This window comes from Phalacrocorax aristotelis, chromosome 3, assembly GCF_949628215.1.
Source record: "Phalacrocorax aristotelis chromosome 3, bGulAri2.1, whole genome shotgun sequence".
NCBI classification, from domain to species: Eukaryota; Metazoa; Chordata; class Aves; order Suliformes; family Phalacrocoracidae; genus Phalacrocorax; species Phalacrocorax aristotelis.
Genome location: NC_134278.1, coordinates 51,848,958 through 51,870,947, shown reverse-complemented (window position 1 = coordinate 51,870,947; position 21,990 = coordinate 51,848,958). Strand labels below are relative to the sequence as shown.

General features: G+C 38.8%; 1 protein-coding gene across 1 annotated transcript in view; it reads left to right on the top strand.

Annotated features, from left to right (window-relative positions):
• Positions 1-21,990, top strand: part of CDK19 (cyclin dependent kinase 19) — a 136,208-nt gene that overhangs the window by 3,551 nt on the left and 110,667 nt on the right. The window contains exon 2 of the mRNA XM_075087448.1: positions 15,910-15,985. Within this exon, the coding sequence (XP_074943549.1) occupies positions 15,910-15,985 (76 nt within the window). The remainder of the gene's footprint in view (positions 1-15,909; positions 15,986-21,990) is intronic.

The following is a 21,990-nucleotide window of genomic DNA, read 5'->3' as shown; positions in this document are numbered from 1 at the left end:
CATAGTTAGGCTTTTTCAGCCTAGAGTGGAATATCATTTGGGCATGTTTCTAGTGAGCTGATTGATTTCTATGAGAGTTAAAAGATCTTTTTTTTTTTTTTAACAGGCAGTCAGGTTTGAACAATGTTGGTGTGACATTTGCATTCACTGCATGAGCATGTTTTTAAAGATGTTGAGCACCTGCAGCTTCCATTTACTTCAGTAGTGTTTGTGTGCTCTGATAAGGTTGAGAGCTATTACCTGCATTATGCATTTAGCTAAATTAGGCACCTAGGTTTACAAAACTTTCATTAATGTATTTGTAGTCCAGAAAGGCTTGTTTTTAGCTCTTGTCAATATTTTTAGCTCTTTACGTAGCTGGGAGATCTTTTACGATTTTTGTGTGTGTGTAGTGCCTCAAAACTTCATGTTGGCTTTCGCTAACTTTTTTTTTGGACACTTGTTCACATTTGTCCAGTAAAACAAAGAATGCAATTTTTCCAGTCATTGTTAGGAAAGCGTGATTTAGTTTCATGCCTTACCTCTCCTTGTTACATTCCTTGCCACTTCTTTGATCACAGTTTAAGCCACGATGTTGTGCTTAGTTGTTTTACTTCCTGTATCTCCTTTTCACATGGGAAGCAATTTTTAGGATGAAGCAAGGGTTGGAAATTCTGTTTGTATATGCCTGAATTATTTCCTATTACTCTTTGGGAAAGATCAATCTATGGGTTTGGGCCCCTACAAAGTGTTTATGTTCCTTCACCAAGATGTCAGCTCACCTGCAGTAGGATGTTTGGATGAGTCAGCAAGCTGAAAAGACACCACTGTTGGTTAGTCAGGAGCGCGCAAGGAATAACGGGATGCACAAGTCAAGTAGAAAATAGGCCACCCTGTTTTTCATTCTGTAGCAGTGACAGCAGATGTAGCACTTGCAAAAGCTGAAATCTTCGTGTGAATAAAACCTTTCTAGTTATTGTTGCTTCTGCTTACCTTTAAACGAACAATTGAGCTGGCCTCTTTCTCTTCTGCTATGGCTATGTTATTTTTCTTTTACTCGCTACCTGGTTTTGGGCAACAGAGGTTATTAAAATAAAATCACAAACAATTTTGGGTTTCTTTTATTTCCAAGTAACTATGTAGGTTATGTATTTAGTCTGTGTGTTTCAAAACAGCTTTCAAAAAAGCAGCATCACACAGGGAATGTCAGAATTTTGTTTATAGAGGAAATGGCAGAAATCTGGAGTGATCAGCTTCCAAGGCGATGGCAGCAGAAGGGCCAGGAGTTGTACCCTGGGCAACTCCCAGGCTTGCCACCTGCTCAGTAGCAGGCGCTGCGTCTGCAGACCCTCCTGCCACTTATCCTTTGGCAAGTATGAAGGGTTTGGCACTGCCTTGTACTGTACTGTACAAGGTGGTGAGGCACTGGCCAGAGAAGTTGTGGATGCCCCATCCCTGGAAGTGTTCAAGGCCAGGTTGGATGGGGCTTTGAGCAACGCGGTCTTAGTGGAAGATGTCCCTTCCCATGGTAGGGCGGTTAGAACTACATGATCTTTAAGGTCCCTTCCAACCCAAACCACTCTATGAAATTGGGCAACAGTGATGAAAGTCCAAAAACATCACTGTAAAGTACAGGTGTAGGAGGGGGAAGACCAATGAAATTGTTTCCCCCCAGTTTTTGAGTACTGTAAGCTTGTAACTAAAGAGAAGTCGGTTTTCCTCCTTGGACTGACGTTGGTGTGCAGAAACATGAATGTAAAGTTCTTAATGCGGGTCTGAAGTGCTTACAGCATCCAAGTCCACACTAAAGTCAAGTGAAAGTTAAGGGAAGAGGAAGGAAGGGGAAGCACATAGCCAAGGCAAGTGTATAATCTAATCTAGGAATGCTCGCTGTGGTCCTGGCCATGTAACCTTTTGTTTGTTTTAGTTTTTTTTTAATTTGTTGAATCTTATTTGTTTGAAGCAGGAGTGGAAAAATACTGATTGAGGGAGGAAAAAATAGCATGCTGTGAGCATGGCTTTATTGGAAAAACAGGCTTCTTCCTGGGGCCACTCACTGTGGCTGAGTTTTCTGCTAATATCGTTATGTTGTTCAGAGGTTGCATCTGGTCACACTTATGACTGAGATCACTGTGGTGGTAGAAAACTATAAGTGTAGAAGAAGCAAAGGTAATCTGCTTATGCTCTTGTATCAGTGTTCATATCACAATAGTTTGTGTACTGTTCTCTCCATATTATTCTGCAGTGCTTAAATTACTGAAGTCATATAGCATGAGTGTGTCAGGAAATGAAACTTGCACTCAAGTTGACTCAATGCTACAAATGAATGATGCTGGCGGTAAAATCACAGAGGGATGGTGCATGTGTACTGCAGTTACATTTACTGTTAAGAGGGAGGTGGCAAGGGTTATACTCTTTTGAATGTGAAACTGGAGTGTTATGTACCAATGCATGCAAGTATGTACTTGTAAGATATTTGATAGTGTGTAATAATTTGTGTATTTACATATCATTATTTTCTCTATTTGACATTGTCTTGAATGTAAGTAATTTGAGTTTTCAGTGCTGTTTGCTAATGTAATCCTGTCACAGGCTAAATCACAGAAATATTGACCCAAGTCGGAAAGCAACGTATTTGATGCTGAACAATTACCTTTCTGTGCAGCAATGTCTCCACCAGTGATGGTATCTAAAAGGCTGGTTTTGCTTCTCACTTTCATAAATTTTTTTTCTTGATGAAGCTTATTATCTTAAGAAGGTAGAACAGCTGAAGGTGTTCATGCCTCGCTATAATCTCTCAACAGCTAAGTAAACCTAAATACTAGTTTACCTGTGAATCCTGGAAATACTTGTTAGCACTGAGTGCTCTTAGTATGTGTGAGAAGGAGCAGCAGAACTAAACCAAACCTGTCTAACTAGATGCCTGCAATGCATTCTAATAAAAAACCCTAAACTAGTATTTTGTAACTGTGCCGTACTGAAGGCTGCTAGTGAAACTATATTGTGGCTCTGCTTCCTGCCCAAGAGGATAGTGCAAGTGGTGATGAGTAATTTTTAGTGCTTCCCAGAGGCTCTTACACATGGTCTCTCCGATGGCTATGTTGTCCTTTCTTTAGTTACTCTCCCTGAAATGAAGCGCAGAAATGAGCTGTACAGCCCATAGCTTTTCAGAAAGCGAATAGCATTCGGCTGGTGTTTTGTTTGCTACTACGGTTAGCACAAAGGTGGGGTGGTGGTAGGAGCTTTAGGAAGAAAGGAGGTGAGTGGGGGTGATGAGACATGGAAGAGGTTGCGTTTGTTTGAGAGAGAAACAGATGAAGATTTTTGCCAAGCTTGCAGAGGAAGATTCATGCATAAATTAGCCCATAATAAGCTGGGAAGGAGAACCTTTCAAGATTTAGTAGTGTGGTGGGTTTTTTTAAGAGATGAAGAGGATAAGAAGTTTCCTGTTACGGGGGGGGGGGGGGGGGGTATGGGGGGGGGTATGGGGAGTGGGCTCAGAGTTTTCCAATAGTGCTGCAGGAAAAGGAAGTAAGAGCTTGGGGGGGAAGAATAGATTCCTTTCTGCTCCCCACTTGGTAAGAGGGTGCGAAGCAAGGCAGAACAGGGGCTAGATCAGAAACTAAGTATTTCTCATGTGAACTACTTGACGTAGAAATCTAATACATTGGTGTATTTCTGGGTCATCCAGTCTAATCTGTTGTATTGTAGGTAGAAGTGTTGTAAAGTTTCTTTCATAAGTTTACTTTACAGATGAATATTTTAACATCATGCATGATTTAAAAACAAAACAAAAACCCAACAAAAAAAAACCAAGCCCCAGAGCTTGCTGTGATTCAGAACGTTACAGATGTGTTTGCACAAGTAACCACTACTTCTGTGGAATGTTGTAACCAAATTTCACGAGAGATTTTTAGTAACATTAAATTTTCCCACGCATTTTGAAAATACCTACTGAAAGATTGTGTTTGCATCTCTGTGGCCTTAATCAAGCTCATGATTTGCATAGATTCCTTATAATCCAAGTCTTTCTCCTCTATTTTTAACTACCGAGTTCTACATTGTAAAATAAGATTCTATTTGCATGTGCTCACTGCTGCTTAACGTACGGCTCAGATGTTACGGTTCATGTGTATGATTGAGGAAGGGATTGTTAGCAGAAGTGATCAGCAGCTCTTGCATTCTGCTACTGAAGATGTGTCTTTTCTTGAGCTCCTTTGCTGGCATTTGAGAACTGACACAGGCTGCGTTTCGGGGTTGGTTTGTTTTTTTCAGTCTTTCTCACTGAAACAAAGTATTACAACTGAAAAAGATTTATTTGTTTCAACAACAGTGTGTTTGCCTGAAGGAATGCTGAAACTGGTCCAGGACAACTGGTTTTAGAATAAATTGGCTAACTCAGCATGTGACCTTCAGAAATGAAGGACAATTTCTACTTGTATAGCAAATAAACTTTACTGTTTTGACTTGACTTACAAGTGTCATGTATCTAAATAATTTAGGTTTATATAAGACCTCCCAGCTCTGGGACTTCATTTACATGGATCACTTGAGGACAAGTTAGATGACTGACAGATAAAAATGCTGGTTGTGATGATATTACAAATTATTATGCCTCCTGTGAACTTCAGCTATCTTAACAGAATCAGGAAGAAAAAAAGCACAGAAACCTTTTAAATAAAAATTAGTTATTAACAAAATCCTATGATAGTCTTTTAAATCAACTGATACTTCTGTATCTGAATTTCTTATTAAAATGTTCTTAGACTTCTGTGGGAACATGATTCTTTGGTTTAGCAGTTGGGTTTTTTTGAGAATTTATGAAATATGAGTGTATCTGATAGACACCAATTTGCAAAGGTCAGTTAAAACTATAACTGTAGGGTTTGGGTTTTTTGTTTGGTTTGTGGGTTTGTTTTTTTTAATTGCAAAGCAGAACTGACTTTTCTTGTGAGAAAGATCGGAGGAGCTGAGATTACTGGAATGGTGGATCTCTGAAGTGAATTGTTCATGTCTGCTTCTGTCTTCTGCGATTAGCAATTTTTAAATAAGTATTTTCAGATGAGGTTACAGCATAACTGCTTGTTGCTCCCTCAGTTGTTGTCTGTTTTCTACAAAGGTCATGATCTTGAAAAGTTTTAGGGTCATTCATCTTGTAGATGAAATCATGCTGAGGTCAGGTTTTCCAACAGGCAAAGCAAGAGCTATAGCTTCCTGTGCATGCTGGGAGTGTGGGATCGCTCACTTAAGGATAAGGGTTCCGGACTAAGTAAGAGCACAGATACCAACTGGGGACAGTCTCAGACAGTGTGGCTTTAAACATGCGCTCCCATAAACTGGGCCTCACGTGTGCTATGATTATTTTTTTGTTCATTCCCTGCTGGCTTAAGTAGAAGACGCTATTGATTTCTTTTTACGGACAAGTGAAAATAAATGTTATAGGCAATTGACTTGAAGGCAAAAGCTAGTTCTTCTGGAGTGGAGACTACACCTGGAGTTAAAGCAGGACACATTTGGTGTTTTGAAGCAATGTATCTGGTTTCCTTGTGAATTAATTGCAGGAAGAGTCAATCCCTCTTCCGTGGCCAGAAGGTTTTCTGTCTCTTCTGTCCCTCCTTCCTTTCCCCGTCCTCACTAGAGCACTTGGAAGCATTCACACAGGTAATGCTGGGACTCTGCTCTCACGGCAGTTGTCCTTGACTTGCCCACCTCTTCGGTATCTTGTGGGGTCTGAGTGCCTGAAGAGATCTGATGATACAAAGGCCACTCATGCATGAAATTCTAGCAGCATATTATCTGACTCCTAGGTAGATTCTTTTGAGAGAGATGCTTCTTATCTTACAGCTCATGAATTCTGCAAATTCAAAGGTGTTTAGAGAAAATTCTCACCCATATTAATACTTCCATGGATTACCACAGAATCATGCAAAGATTTATCATCTTGCTCATTGAAAAATGTCATGTTTGTTTTTGATTCATCTGACAGTTTCTTTGAATGGGTCTGTTCCTGAACACAGTTGTTGCCATGCTCTCAAGGGTGTTGTGGACTTCAAAGTTAGCTTTATGTTCATACCTTTTGATTAATATGATATGAATGAATGAAACGTTATTATTGTACAGAATGACCCAATCCTTTGCCTGATTCTGTTGTGTTCCAAATGAGAAATAGGGGTAGACAAATTACCAAATTTAGTTTGTCTTTGGTTCAGAACAACCAGAAGACTGTTACAGGTTGAATCCTATTTATTCTACCTTTAGCATGAGTTCAGCGGCAGGAAAAAATGTCATTGTAAAACTATTCAAATGATGCTCTTAAGCTACAGAAAGAGCACGGGAGAAACCTATTCTCACTATGGGATGTGCAGTTTTGAAGTTCAAAGGAGGCAGAATGAGACTTGGATTATGGGGGAGCAGATATGATGATTGCTGACTAAAGGCCTTGTTGCTTGTTGGGAAGTAGCAAGACTCTCTTAGTGGTTGGAATAAAGATATCCGTAACTTTGTGAAATCCTAATTGCTGATCTTGAAGTGAGGGGGAAGATGTAGATGCTTTATTAGCAATAAAGATTTTTATTTATTTTTTTTTTCAGATTGAATGAAGTTGGACCCTGTAGTGACTTTGTAGAATTTTGTTCTGGTCCTTATAGCTTCTTGCAAGGGTGTTTTTTCTACTCATCAAGTTTCCAACTATAATAAATGTGCTCTGTTGTGCAACAGATAATCTCTGATAAATCTGGGCTTTCTATATGCTTGAGGGGAAGCATTTGGTTGTGGCATGAACTAGAAAAGGAAAACTGAATAACTTCAGGTTTTAGGCTGTTGTCCTGATAGGTCTTGCATTGAGTCAATATTTTTTTTCTTCTGCTGTAGATGATCCTAATGCATTACAATGGTTTAGAGAAAAAAAATCCACATTTCGTGTTTCGTATTGACATTCTCACCAAAGAGACTTAAAAGAAATACAGGCTTCTTAATATTTGGTGTTTTAGTAGTAATTTTCCACCTATCAGATTTGTAGTTTTTAGCCAGATCTAGCACTATAGGGAAAGAAATGTGATGCACGTTAGGCTGGACTGTGTAGTTACGGTATTTTTTTACAGTATGGTGTTAGGACCTATACTTAAGAACTTTAGCTGTCTGGTTTTCAGTAATTTTTTGAGGTTTGTAGTCACAAACATTCTTCTTATAAGTGATTTTATGAAACAAATGATGGATTCTTTTTTGGCATAGTCTAAAGGACCCTGTGTCTGTGGCCTTGGTAAATAAATGACAGAAAGAAAATCTTGTTTCCTCTTTATTTCAGAGGTATTTTTCTTCTTGTTGCTGTGGTTCCTTATTTTAGAGATAACAAATCCTCACGTGCAGTATCCTTTCTGGAAGGGAGGTATTTCTTAAACCGGTTCATTATCTGTAATCAAGCCTGTCTATAAAGAAATAAGATCAGGTACAGCTCTATCCCCTGCTTTAATGCAGCAAATGCTGGAAGAAATTACCTGAGCTGCAGAATAATTTTACAGCTTTCAAAATTTAATGTGAACGCTTCAGTTTTTACCTTTATAAACAGGCTGTCAAGTCTGCATATGCCAATCTGTTATAAAATACACCTACTCATATGAAATTCACAGTTCTCAGTTGCTCAAGATATTTTGGAACCAGTCAAATTTTAGCAATGGCAACAACCCTGGAGCTGATTGAGATCTCTGACTCTTCATCAGTAGATTTGGATTGAGGGTGGCTGTGGCTGAAGCTGTGCTCTCTTTCCTTAAAAATACAACTTTTTAATTATTATTATAATGTAAAGGCTAAATTTTAATATGTTTAAGGTTAGTAAGATGTCCAATGGTCTGTTATTACAGAGATCTTAAAAATCTGTCTGTGGTTGTGACTGTGAAATAGTCTGAAACCGTTGTTAACAGTCAGGAAGTAATCTATGCTACAAAGATTTGTTTTTAATTTTCTGAATTGGAAACTACTGGGAAAAAGGGAAGAGGATATTGTTAGGTTATGTGTAATGGTGCTGGAATAGTTCCAGTCTCCTCATGTTGATATTAAGAGACCTCTACTCCCACTCCCCAGTCTAATGAAATGACAGCTGAGTAAAGGAATAACGTGGTGAATCTGAGCACTGATAAGATTTTTCTGGTTTGTCTTTTTAATCAGCTGTCATCAGCTGTCATACATAAAGAACAAATCACTTGTGGTAGGTGAAGATTGTGTTGGTTTTTTTTTTAATAGGTATTTAGCATCTTTTGTGAGACTCTGTGGAAGCACACAATATAAGGGTGTTGTGTTTAATGGCAAGGAGCTTAGCATCACTTTAAGAACTTGCTTCATTCTTTAGCATGCACATTTGCTCCTGAGTTTGTAGACTGATTTAGAGAGGAATAAACAAACAGAAGGGTAGCCATATCAACTGTGTTTTTTAGAGGTACATCTGGGGATATTCTATAGAGAATAGAACAAAATGTGAGTATAGTTCAATGTCTCATAGGGTACTGTGGTAACACTCTGTCTAATCATAATCTGATGCCTATATGGTTGGAATGTGCCAGATTTTCCAGCAGGCTAATCTCTGTAACTGTTCTGGTGTGTGTTTCTCATAATGTATGTAATGAAAGTCATATTTTTAAGAACAAGCTAATTGTTGCAATCAGTTGCTCTATATTTGACTGTCTCTCCCAATTTATAGTAGACTTAACTTTAGAATGCTGATTTCAACAAACAGGATAGAAAAGCTCCCCCTTTGGGAGTTTTTTAAAACCAGCCAAACAAACAAAAAAATCACTGTTTTTAAAATTCACAGATTGAGTCTTGAGTTTGTCGTCTTTTGGACATGCATTTATGCAAGTACCTGACATTGGCAGGTCTATAAAATTATTGGAAGGTGGAGTAGGAAACTATGCTTAGTGTTCAGGAATTTGGTATTGCATTTTGAAGAGTAACATCTAAAATGACACAAACTTCTGCCCTTTATTTCTGCTGTGTTCATAGATCCCAGAAGGGCTTCACATATGGACTTCAAGTCTTGGTGGTGGCGGAAGATAAAGTGCTGCTTTTTGGTGTTACTGTCTGTGTATGCTGGCGTAGCTGGCATCATCTGGGATGTTTGGAGGGAGACCTAGCAGAGTTTAGTGGGTATCGTCAGGCAATGACACCAATGAGCTGTGTAGCATTCAGGCCCCTTTTAAAAAATTGAGATTATAAAGACTTTGTGAGATGAAAGATTCAGAAATGCAGTATGAAACATAGCCTATTGTTTACATTCTGAAAAGTTTCTCCTTGTATGTACCTGGATCAGCCTTGGAGATTCTCTTTTCGCTCCAGCTGTTTTTGTATTGCATAGTAAAGACTGTCCTGTTTGGTGTAGGTTTGTTGCCTTGCTCCCACTCCCCAAGTTTGCTTTTAGTTCTTGTTCCAGACAAGATGCAAGCTCAACTTTTAAAGACTCTATATAGTCACTGCCTGATGGAGAGGTTGGCTTCCCATCCTGCCACTAAGAGGAAAGTCCAAGCCCAGGTTTGAGTACATGAGATGACATACATGTCTGCTCTTTGTGTGAGAAGTCCTTCCTTGTGCTATACACATGTGAGTTCTGTTTGCAACACTGAGAAGGTTCCCACCAAACCTCTAAGGGGTGCAGGCAGGCCAGCCACACAGTCCATAGACGTTACTGAAATGGTCAACTTTTCACCGTAGCAGAATGAGGTAAGTCTGCTGGTTTCATCCATTCTTTTCATGGCCCAAACCAGCCAAATGTAACTCAGGTATCCATGTTGTATTGAAGTTGGCTGGGACTGGGCTGTAGGAATAACCTGTAGCTGCTGTGAAGTTTTTTAGCAGAGCAGCAGAGAGCTGTCTTTGAAGGTGAAGAAAGACAAACCCTTTAAAGGACTGGTGTGGTCCTAGATTTCCTTTAAATTTCTGCTTGCTATCCTTACTGTTGCACATTTTGAGTTTCTTAAGTAGTATTCAAAATGAACTAATATATATGCATTGAAATTCAGCACGTATACTGTTCTCTAGAAATAAATTAAGGTCAGCCTGTAGATTCCCAGCTTCTGTCATTTGTGGCTGGTTGCCGCATGGATGAAAAGGAGTTGGCTGAGCTGCTGACTGGATAAGGCTTGATATGGTTTGAGGACAATGATAAAAGAAAATTACTTTCCTAGTCTGTTGAAAAACAGGTACCCCAGTGATAACATGTGTGGATTTTTTTTAATCTTGCAATTGCTTGTGGGATTATGGTTATTTCTATATGCATAAAAACAGTAAAGCGTAAGAACTCATCACTTTTTGGGAAGGATCAGGTCCCTTTTTCCAGTCAGTCATAGACGCTTTTACTGGCACTATTACCTGTGTAAAGGGCTATAGCCACATGCTATGTATAGAATTGTGAGCATCTTACATAAGGTAACCAGTGCTGAATGTGATTGATTTAGTGGTTTTGCTGCTGTGTTCCAGATACCACAGAGGGTTTTTCAGTTAATTCCTAGGTGTACTTCAGTGTCATGGTTTTTTCCTTATCTTAGGGGACAAAACAAAGTTTGCAACCCTTGGTGATCTCCTGCTGAGTGATTAACTTTATTCTGTATGGCAGCAATTAAACAAAGTTGTTAGAGCATAAGAAGATATCTATAGGAATGTTGTGTTCTGGGCAGTACTGTGTTTGAAGGGCACTGAACTCTGTAGGCTTTGTCCTACAGAGTCACAAACGTTTTAATTCTATTAGTGTTGCTTACAAGGGTGTATTGTTGTTTTCTGTTAGGTTTTTCTAGCTAGGTCTTGGAATGTTTTTATGGTGCACTTCATTTGTTTAACAAAATGTGTATTTTAATTATTATTTGTTTTTGTAATTGTCCATTTAATTTAAGAAAGTTATCGTTAGTATATACTGTAACATTATATCCGTATTAACTGATGTGATAGCCACAGTTGTAGCTTCAGTGTGATTGCAGTCTTTCAAGCCAGTTCCTTGATGTGGATAATTAATTCTGAAGTTGGGATGTATGTTAAATTATGTGAATTCAACAGGGACCATCATTAAAAGTTTAGAAACTTGAATAATAGCGATAAAACAATAGTTTGAACCATGCACTGTTTTCAAATCCTCCTATAATTTTTTCCTTATGGTTTTGGGCAAGTTGTTTCTAGTTTTCCATTGCCTTGTTTGTAAAGTAGTTTCTCATATGATGGGAGCACTCTGAAGTACAATTACGCTAATTAAGACAGTTTAACTCCTTTGAAACATTTTAATTATCCTAAGTCTTCTGAACTGTACCCTTATAAAGTGAATTTGGTACTTTCCAAAGCATTTGGAAAATGGTAGCTGGAAGTGTTACCCAGAAGAAGTAGTAATCATATTTTTATTTTCTGCATTGAATACTGCAATAGGACATATGCCAGCTGAGTACAATTTTGTGAGGGGAAGAGGACAGAGTTTTCCTTTGTACGGTAGAAATTAAAATGTTAACGTCAATGTTGAGGACTTGCAGAATGGGATATTTATTGGTGAGGGAGAAAAGCTTAAGCTGAAAGACCAGGTTATGGCCTTAGACCAGTATGGATTTTTATGAGAGATGTTCCGGATTATTGGTGGTAGGTGTGAGGAGCCTTGTGTTTGGATGCTGCCTATGGCTATCTAAAATACCAACTCAGTAAGTTTTAAGGACAAGGGTATCTCATCAGTTCCACTTTTGTCAAAAGTTAATCTCTGTTAAAATAGCATGAATTCTAATGTGTCTGGAACTAGAAACAATGTTCATTTTAATCTTTGCCCCGAGTTTCAGATAAGGGAACTTGGAACATGGAGAAACCTCATGGAGGTGTGACCTGGTACCAGTTTTATCAGGCAAATTCTTCTGAATCAATTTTGAAAAGCTTTAATAGAACTTCTGAGTCGCAGCCTCTTAAAGAATAGAGTTCCTTTTCAGTTATGTTTTGCTATGTTTTTTGCTTGGATTCATTGGGCACATCGCCACCATTGGCCTGGGGTGGCTGTTTAATAGAACCTGCTTGATTAAACCTTGGTCTATGCTGCTTGCTCCCTGCCCTCAGACAAACACCCACACAGCAGGACCTTCAAGTTACTTGGCCTGATCCTAAGCCAATATTTCTGTGACCAGATGAAAATTATTATGGTCAAAGACCTTGCATCTGTTGGCTATCCCTAGCACGGGTGCTTTTTGCCTCATGCCAGAGCTATGTAGTTTGTTGTTGTTCAGGTTTGGTTTTTAAACTCAATCACACTTGCTCCACTCTCTAGTGAAAAATGTACTGATGTGCGATCTGTCAGAAAAGGATTTATGAAAACTTTCCTGTTGTATAAGTCTGTAAAAGTTCTTGAAATGTGTTCAAAGTTCACTAGAGTTTCTCTGTATATTCAATATGAAGTAGAAATACTTCCCCCTGCCTCAAGTGTTTTGTAAGAGCATAGATCTTTAGGGAGTTGAATGGTATACTTACCTATCACACATACCATTTGACATTATTTATTGAATTCTTAAAAGAGGGGAAGTAGCTAATAAAGTACCTGGTTTTTTTTTCTTTGGCCCTTTAATACCATTTTATTGAGTAACCGGAATTGTGTATTTCATCAGATTGCATTGCTGACTTGGTATTGAAGTTTTAAATATATTTCTTTCTCAAATTATCTTGAGATTACTATTAAATAGGAGATATTACTAGTTAAAATACCAGTTGGTGGAGATCTTTTGGAAAGTCCTTTAAACAGCTAGTATGTTTGCATAATAGTTGACTGGAGAAGTATTCATATAGACTTGCATTTCTGCCAAAGCAAGTAAATGGTATTTAGGTATTTAGAGGAGGCTATGTTTATGATTCTGAAGCAGCTGGTGAAAAAACAACTAGTGAGATCTAGTGTATGGTATCTTTGGAGTTCTTCAGCCTTGATAACCATTTATTTTAGGTAAGTATTTCATTACCCTCATTTTTGCTCAATGTTGACAAAACCCAGTCTCCTAGAAGCATGTTGTTTGCAGCTCTGCAAGATTGCCATCTTTTCCTACATGCTATAATTTCTCAGGTTGTTTTGTTTGTTTGTTTTTTTAACATGATCATCATTCCTCATTTGTATCTTAAAATCCTGCATAGAGTGCCTGACTGTTAAGTGGTGACAGACTCACAGTAGCAGTGGTGTTAAGCAATGCTGTTGAAGGCGTTGTGTGCCAAACGGCATGCCCGGTCTTGACGCGACCTTCAGTCTGAAGTTCTGAGTAACTGAATGCAATGCTTGCATCTGTAGAACTAGTTCAAGGGTAGCTGTATCAGTGGGGTGGCGTGCCTGTTTAAGTAGACATGCCAAAAGAAGGGTATATTGCAGTGCTGTAGTGACTACATTGTTTTGGGATTCAAGCTGATATGTCTGCATGGGGCTGTTCTGTACTGCATAGTTTAAGCTATGGCCGATTTTAAATGGCCAGAGTTGGTTTTGGTTCTGTGAAAAACATAATTTTGTCTTCACAGTCTCAGTAAGCTATCTGAGTTATGGAGTTAATACTTTGCAGTTTATTTGCATAGATAGCAGAACTGTATGAGAGGGAATGAGCATTTATTTACTCTTTAAATTTTGGACTAATTAATGACATCAAAAGCAAATTCTGAGAGATAAGATATGAGCTTATTACCTGTAAAGTTACACATTTCTTGGTTCTGCATCTGTCTTGAGCCAAGTTCTTATAAAGGACTAATTCATGAAAATAAAGGGCTGCTCAGTTGGGAGCAAAGAAGGAATCTGAATTATTGTATCAGTAGATCCTGATGAATCCTTATGCTTAAGAAGCAGACATGTCAGCTTCTGAAGTTACTCCTGAATGTGTACTTGGTGAACAGCTCTTAAGAGCTGTTAATAGCCTAATTTTAGTAGTGAATAACTTGTTAGCCCTTGAAAAGTTTTGAGTGTTTCCCCCCTTCAACAAAAGTACAAAGTCAGAAGTTGTATGTTTAAAATATTGTGATACGGGGTCCCTTCCAACTTGAGATATTCTATGATTGTATTTCATTTTAGTTAGCATAGAGGAATAAAAGTTTGTTTTAGAAGAGAAGGATCCAATCTTATGTTAATTTGTCATGTGTGTTGGTTGTTAAGATTTGCATCCAAGTATTGGAATGGGTGAATATTTTGGGGGTAGTTGCAAGGCATTTTGTAAGTTGCTGTCCTTCCCGTTTCTCCACGGAAAATCTGTGCAGAATGAGAATGTATTTCTCTTTGGTGGTTCCCAAATCATTTAGGTCACCTCAAAGTAATCCATTCCTTTAGTTTCAGCTGCAGAAGGATATCCTGTTATTCCAAATGTATCAGGAGAAAGAGACCCTTCAAACCTTTAGCCTAACATGCTTGGTCTTGCTTCCTTAGAGATCAATGTTGCACCAAATCCCAAACACATTGAAACACCCTGCTTGAAATAAAGCAGATTGTAATTCTGTTACAACTGAATTTCTCTGTGTGTTTTTTTTTTTAACTGTGGAGGGAATACATTCTCAAAGGCTTCCAAAGATTTCATGTAAATGCTTGTTTGAGAGGAGTAACAACTATTTCTGAGTTTAGGTTCAGCACCAGAACTCAGGTTTCTCAGGTGGAGCAGCTGCTGAGTGACTTCTGCTTAAAAGGTGGATTTACTTTTTGCAAAACTTGCAGTGCGCTGAGTTTTCATGTGTAGTCAGACTGCATCTGGAATTTTTCTTGTCATATTTTTGGCTTCCATTTTGCCCAATGTTTTTTTGAAGCAAGCACAAGGTTAACTATAGATATGCATTGTGGTTTTAGCGGATACTGAAAATTACTGAGAAAAATGATCACCTGTACTTACTGATAGGTGTAGGCAGTTATAATTTCCTATCAATCTCATCCCCTCCCTGTATACCTCCACTTGGCCATTTCTCATCCCATGAATTTCAGAGGTGGGGATGGCAAAGAGGCTGGATCTGGACAGGACACAGACTTCTAGATAAAAGCAAGAGAGGCTGAAACTAATTCAAGTTAATTTTTCAGCACAGCAAAACAAAATGGTTTGGGACTGGATGAAGGGGAAACTGAAGTCCACCAGAAATGCCATATGGAATTTAGATGGGGGTTAGTGGGTTGATGAATTGTAACTGATGAGTCCATGGAAGTGTGTCAGCACTGTTGGTACTGGTGCTTATGAACATCTGTCGATGATACCTGAATCCTGCAAAACCTTACCATAGGTAGTAAGCTGGTTATGTTGTATTGCAAGGTCTTTGAGATGCTACTTCATTTTCCTGTTCTGTTGGTATTCCCTCTAAATCACTTTAAACTGTGATTATTTAAATGATAATACTGTGTTTTGGCTTTGTACTTCAGAGCAAGCAGTTTCATATACCATGTAGGGGTCTGCTGGTAGCCAGCATTCAAGAGTTTTGTGCTTGTCCTCTGGCAAACACAAACTTGCCCGGTGAAATTAATGTTCTTTCAAGAAGTATAATTAGTTTAAAACATAATAGTATTTCAGAAGTGAAAGTGGATTGACAATGGCTCGTAAAATCAAGTAAGATCCTTGTGGTTCCTAGGTACTTCTAGGAGAGTTTTCCAGGCGTGGGATACGATGCAACTGTGCTGCTTTTTCATGGTGGTAGATAGTATCCTGGAATTTCAGGAAAAGTGTCCTCCAAAAGTCTCTGTAGCCGTATTTGCAGTTATCTATATGGTTTCAGAGGGAAATGGATATGGATTAACAAAGTTTCTTTATGTGGGAGTTTGGAATTTTTGAAGCCTGTGTGAAAAGGAAACCTACTTTTAATATCTAAGTGTAATTTATGCATAAAAAACAGATTGGCTTTTCAGCTCCGTGATCCATACCAAATTAAAATGAACCATTATACTTGTACTGATTCGTGTGATAAAGTCAGAACTAAAAATATTCCTCTCTGTGTGTTTTTTTTTTTTGTATACAGAAAAGATGAAAAGGAGTATGCACTGAAGCAAATTGAAGGTACAGGGATATCCATGTCGGCCTGTAGAGAGATTGCAGTAAGTGTACAAAAATGAAAATATTTTTACTGACACCATTATTCAACGGATAAGTTTTTTTTATATTTATTTCTCCATTTTCTCCGAATTAAATAACATAAAGTTTATCTGAATGTTTTCCTTGAAGTATGCAAGCATGAAAGTTATTTAAACGTAAGAATTTCTTAAAATGCTTTCTAAATAATACTTTTTCCAGAGTAGAGAGAGGTGTTATTGCTAGGTAATGGTAATGCCTCTTTCTAATATAGTTTTGTTTTATCTTCTTTTATGTTTTGAAAGGGAAATAGACGTGAACCTTTTAATGAAGATTTATTTTAAAACTGGATGTTTTTAAAATGACTTGAAGGAAAAAGGTTCTGAAAGATTACAACTGTTACTTTAAGTCCACTTGCTAATAATGTGTTTTGTTTCAGATGAATGGTAGCTTACTCTTCTTTAGCACCTGAGAACAATTTGTTCTCCTGTTCCTTATTTGCTTTGCTAAGTACAGAGAAATTTCATAGCAGGATAAGCAGGTTTATTGTATTATTACATGTGTCTTAGGAAAAAAATGGATTCAGAAACCGCACACTTTTGAGCACAGCAGTGCCCATACATATGTGTGTGTATATATATAATTCTTTCAAAGTTGGTAAGAATTGGGTGTTTGTATATGAAGATAGATTTTGATCTTTAAATGGTTGTTTTATGACAGAAAATGTGTGTTACTGTCAAAGTATTGGATAGTGAGTAAAACCTTGTAATGCATGAATTTCTTCCATTGCAAAAGTAGTGTGTTTGCTTGATTAAATATTTACCTTGTTTGAATGCTGTCACTATGCTTTTTGACGTCTTAAAAAAAAAAACCAAAAGCAACCAACCTCCTTTTCCCTCCCCAACCCCCAAAATTCAAACCCCACCCATTTTCTGTGGGAGTTAAGAATGTGGGAGAAGCATCAGTGTACTTGGTTCTGTGTGTGTTCAGAATATTTTAATAACTCCATAACCTGAAGACACTCGAGAATGTGTTTGAGAAGTATGTTGCTGAACTAAAAGGCAGCCAGTTTTGCAATTCAAGACCATTTTGTGTGTAATATTGCCTGGACACTCAGAATAAGAACTACTAGCTAACTTTCCCTCAGGGAAAAGGTGGACTACTCACTCCTCTCTTCTGATGTTACAGACCAACTTGATGTGTCCTTCCTTAGGACTTTGAAAAACATGAAGTCTCTCTTACCGCTACTAATATGAGCTTTTTGTGGAAGAAGGCTTATGTCAGTGAAAACACATAGGCGGTGGTTTCTGGAGCAAGTGATGATTACTTCTATTCAACAGTAGGGTGATACTTGCTGAAGGAATCCATATTTTAGCCAATTCTGTTGTACTGAATATGAAAATACTAGAGGGGATTCTTGCATAATAAAGAGTTGGGGTGGAAAGCTAATTTCTGCTTTGTAACTTGATTCTGTTCTGAAGATAACTTTAATGCCAACTATTTCTGTGTTCTTGTTATGAGGCAGATTATTGCTACGCTTAAGCAATAGCATTTTTGAAGAGTAGGGCTGGAAAATATGAGTAAGAGTAGTGAAATGTAGAGTTCTCATTTTTGCATGACGAGTTAACAAATGTGACACCTCTCTCAACTCAAGACTTGTATTAGCTTATTTTTGAACCAGTGATGGATGAAATGTTTTCATTACTGCTTGAATATCAGGGTGGGATTTCTATTGTTTTTGTAACGTGGGCAAAAAATTTTTCCTGAATTCCTAGAGCTATTTATAAATAAAATAGCTCTAGGAATTTTTTATTTTAGTTTGCACTGTAGAAGATGGAGGAGAAATAAAATACATTTTTAGACATTAAGGCCTTAATAAAACTCTATTCCTTTCCATTCAGAGGCGGGACATCAGGGCATATTCATTGTGATGTAGTTTGAAGGTATATTGGAAGCCTGCAAAACAAAAGAGTGTATGATTATGCTACTGGGTATTAGGGAAGGATATAGATTTCTTGATGCAGGATGAACTTTCCTGTATCCTTTGATTTGGAAGAAGGAAACTAAAGAGTTGAATGTAATCAAGTGTGGAGATAGACAAGGAGAGTAAACTGAATTTATAAATAACCTGATGCATGTCTGGGAAAAGTTTTTCTTCATTATGCTGAAAAGGTAACTTAAGTACTTTTTTTGGGGAAAAGAAGGCTTTTATTCAATTCTGTTTTCTTTGTGTTCTACTTTTTGCTCCTTACCTTATCTAAGCAGCTTTCTCTGAATGACTGATGGAGACAGAAGAAACAGACCAGAGGGGTATTACTTGTTAGGGCTGTTTTTTACCTGTGAAGTATCTTGGCCATTATCTGTTCAGAATCAATAGGTATAACTCTAAAAGTCTGCAAACAGCTAATGGTAGTGGAATTTTGTATTTTTTAATCAAAAAAGCATCAGAGTGATACAGCTTTATCTGAGATTTCTTGTCCCAAAGGCTTTATTTCCTGTGAGAGGATTATGCTGGTTACTTCAAGTATTTTGCTTCCCACAACGAAGAGACTATAAACTTCTAATTGTGGATTTTGGGTGAAACTAATTCAGAGAAAAGAAAAACATAAGCCTTTCCTTAATCGGTGCCCTTCAGTTGCTACTTTCAAAATATCTGGGTAGGCAGTCTGTCCCTGAGCGTGGAAGGACTTCAGTGCAACTGTTTGTGAGAAAAGTACAGTCTCATTGTGTGTATTTATAAAAGAAGGGTAGGAGAAAGCAGTAAAATGTCTTTGCTTGAATTTAATTTTTTTTATTCAGAGAAAGAGATTAATTCAGTGATAATTGGACAGTGGATATTAGGCTATGCTGCTGGGACCCCAAACTGTATGCAGCTGTCTCCTTTGGAACTTATTTTAGTGGCTAAGTCACCTCCAAAGATTGTGGTTGTCTGTTGCTTTTAACATCATGAATTGCAGAAACTAAAGGCTGAATGGTAGTAGAGGTTAATCTGGAAATTCTCAGAAAAACTGTAGTCTTCAACAACTTGGGGAGCTACGATATGATTATTGTTATTGGCTTATTTAGCTGATATAGTGGAGTTTAGGATCGTAAGTGGAGGGAGCACACTAAAGAGCAAGATCACAACCCTGGACTTCAGGAGAGCAGGCTTCAACCTTTTCAGATATCTGCTTGGAAGAATCCTATGAGATACAGCCCTGGAGAGAAGAGGGATCCAGGAGAGGTCCTTGATATTCAAGAATCACCTTGTCCAAGCTCAACAAAGGTCCATCCCAACAAGTAGGAAAGCAAGCAAGGGCAGCAGGAGGCCTGCATGGATGAACAAGATGCTCCTTATTGAACTCGGACATAAAAAAGGAGCATATATGAGGTAGAACCAGGGTTTGGTAACATAGGAAGAGTATAGAGTTGCTGTTTGATCTTGCAATGATAGGGGTTAGGAAAGCCAAGGCTGACCTGGAGTTGAATCTGGCACGGAACCTGAAGGGCAACAAGAAAGGATTCTGAAAGTACATAAACAGCAAAAAGACAACTGCGGAAAACATAAGCCTGGTGCTGAATGGGAACAAATGATGTGGAAAAGGCTGAGGTACTCAATAACTCTTTTTGCCTGAGTCTTCACTGGTAAGACCAGCTTTCAGGAATCTCATGCTCCTGAGATCAGAGGAAAAGCCGAGCAAGGAAGACTTACCTTGGTGGGGGAGGACCAGGCGAGGGAGCACTTACACAAACTGGACATACATAAGTGTCTGGCGCCCGATGAGTTGCACTCATAAATGCTGAGGGAGCTGCCTGATGTTATTGTGAGACCACTCTGTTCTCTTTGAAAGATCATGGTGACTGGGAGAGATTCCTGAGGAATGGAAGAGAACAAATGTCACTCCTGCCTCCAAGAAGGAGGATCAGGAGAGCTACAGGTTGGTCAGCCTCACCTCAGTCCTTGGGAGGGTGATAAAGAAAATCATCCTGGAAACCATTTCCAAACACATGAAGGACAAGATGATTGGGAGTAGTCAGCATGGATTTATGAAGGAGAAATTGTCCCTAACCAATCTGATAGCCAGGCATCTCATCGTAGGCAGCTTGGTGAAGGAGGTGAATGCTGTGGATTCTGTTTATTGTGACTTCAGCAAGGCTTTTGATACTGTTTCCCGTAGCATCCTCCTAGACAAGCTAACAAAGTACAGTGAATTGAAAACTGGCTGAACAGCTGGACCCAGGAGGGGTTGTGCTAAGTCCAGCTGGAGACAAGTCACTAGCGGTGTACCTCAGGGGTTGATACTGGGATTGGTACTGTTCAGTATCTTCATTAACGAACTGTACGCTGGGACAGAGTTCATCCTCAGCAAGTTTGCGGTTGACACAAAACTCTGAGAAGTGGCTGATACACCAGATGGTTGTGCTGCTGTTCAGAGGGACCTCAAGAGTCTGGAGAAATGGGCTGAGAGGAATCTCATGAAATTCAACCAAGGGAAATGCAAGGTCTCACATCTGGGGTGGAATAACTCCAGGCACCAGGGTATGCTGGGAGCTGACTGGCTGGGAAACAACTCTGCAGAGAAGGCCCTGGGGGCCTGCTGAGCAGCAAGCTGACCACAAGCCAGAAATGCACCCTCAGGGCAAGGACAAACAGCATCCTGGGCTACATTAGGCAGAGCATTGCCAGCAAGTCAAGAGAGATGATCCTTCCACTCTAATTCAGTGCTGCTGAGGCCACACCTGGAGTTCTGTGTCCAGTCCTGGGCTCCCCAGTACACAAGACGTGGAACAACTGGTGTCAGCCTAGTGCAGGCCATAAAGATGATGAAGGGACTGGAGTATCTGACATAGGAGGGGGAGCTGGGACTGTTTAGCCTGGAGAAGAGAAGGCTTGGGGGGTCTTATCAACATATGTAAATACCTGATGGGAGGGAATGGAGAAGTGGGAACCAAACTCTTCTCAGTGGTTCCCAGTGACAGGACAAGAGGCAATGGGCGCTTGTTAAAAATACATAAAATGCCATCTGAATACAAAAAGGTGATGCTTTACTATGAAGGTAACTGAGCACTGGAATAGGTTGTGAAGTCTCCCATCTGTGGAAATGCTTAGAGCCTGTCTGGAGACAGTCTTGGGCAGCCTGCTCTGCCTGACCTTGCTTGAGCGGGGAGGTTGGGCTGGATCTCAAGAGTTCCCTATCAACATGAAAGATTCTGTGATTCTGTTATCAAACTTCTAGTATTTCTGTCCATTTAGCAGAAATATAGCCATGTCATTCAGATGTGTTTCTAATAAGCACATAACCATTTTGTACTAATGAAATAATACATTTATACACTACTTGGCAGTGAAATACGATGAAGAAACATTTGTTTGATAAGTTCCAGTAAAAGATGTAAGACCCTCTTATAACCCAAGTTGCTCTTCTGAGGTTCCTGACTGGTCACTGAAATTAGGTATCCTACACAAAGCTCTTGGAAAATTTTTGAAGAGTCTGAGCTTTATTTCCAAATTTATTTTTTGGGTCTGTTTGTCACCAACCACACATTTACTCTAGTACTTATAACAGTACCCTGGTATGAGTTGTGCATATTTGACAAAGAACCAAAACCAAACCAAAAACCAATGACATGAAAAGTAAGTTCAGTTTTCCTCCAAAAAACAGTCAATGTTTTTAGTGTATTCTGGCTGTTCTCTTACTGAGACAGTTCCATGTAAGTATATTAAATATAGTAGTAAAAATGTCCTGGAAACCAATGAAATATTTGTAACAGTTGCTTGTACTGCAGTGAATACAGTCTTGCTCTGAAATTCTTCTTAACCCAAAAGAGGATAGTTTAAGAATGTCTACAGGCTGTGCTTTAGGGGGGGGGAAAAAAAGATCTTATAAAAAGACAAAGATGACTACTACTAAAGGTGTCATGTGAACCAATGACTTGAGTTAGGTCCTAGGAGGCTCTTCTGTCAACTTCTGGTCCTTTCTAGCTTTTCTCCCACCCCCTAACACTGAGAACTTTCCCTCTTTCAAGGATAACTTACCAACTCTACCCATCT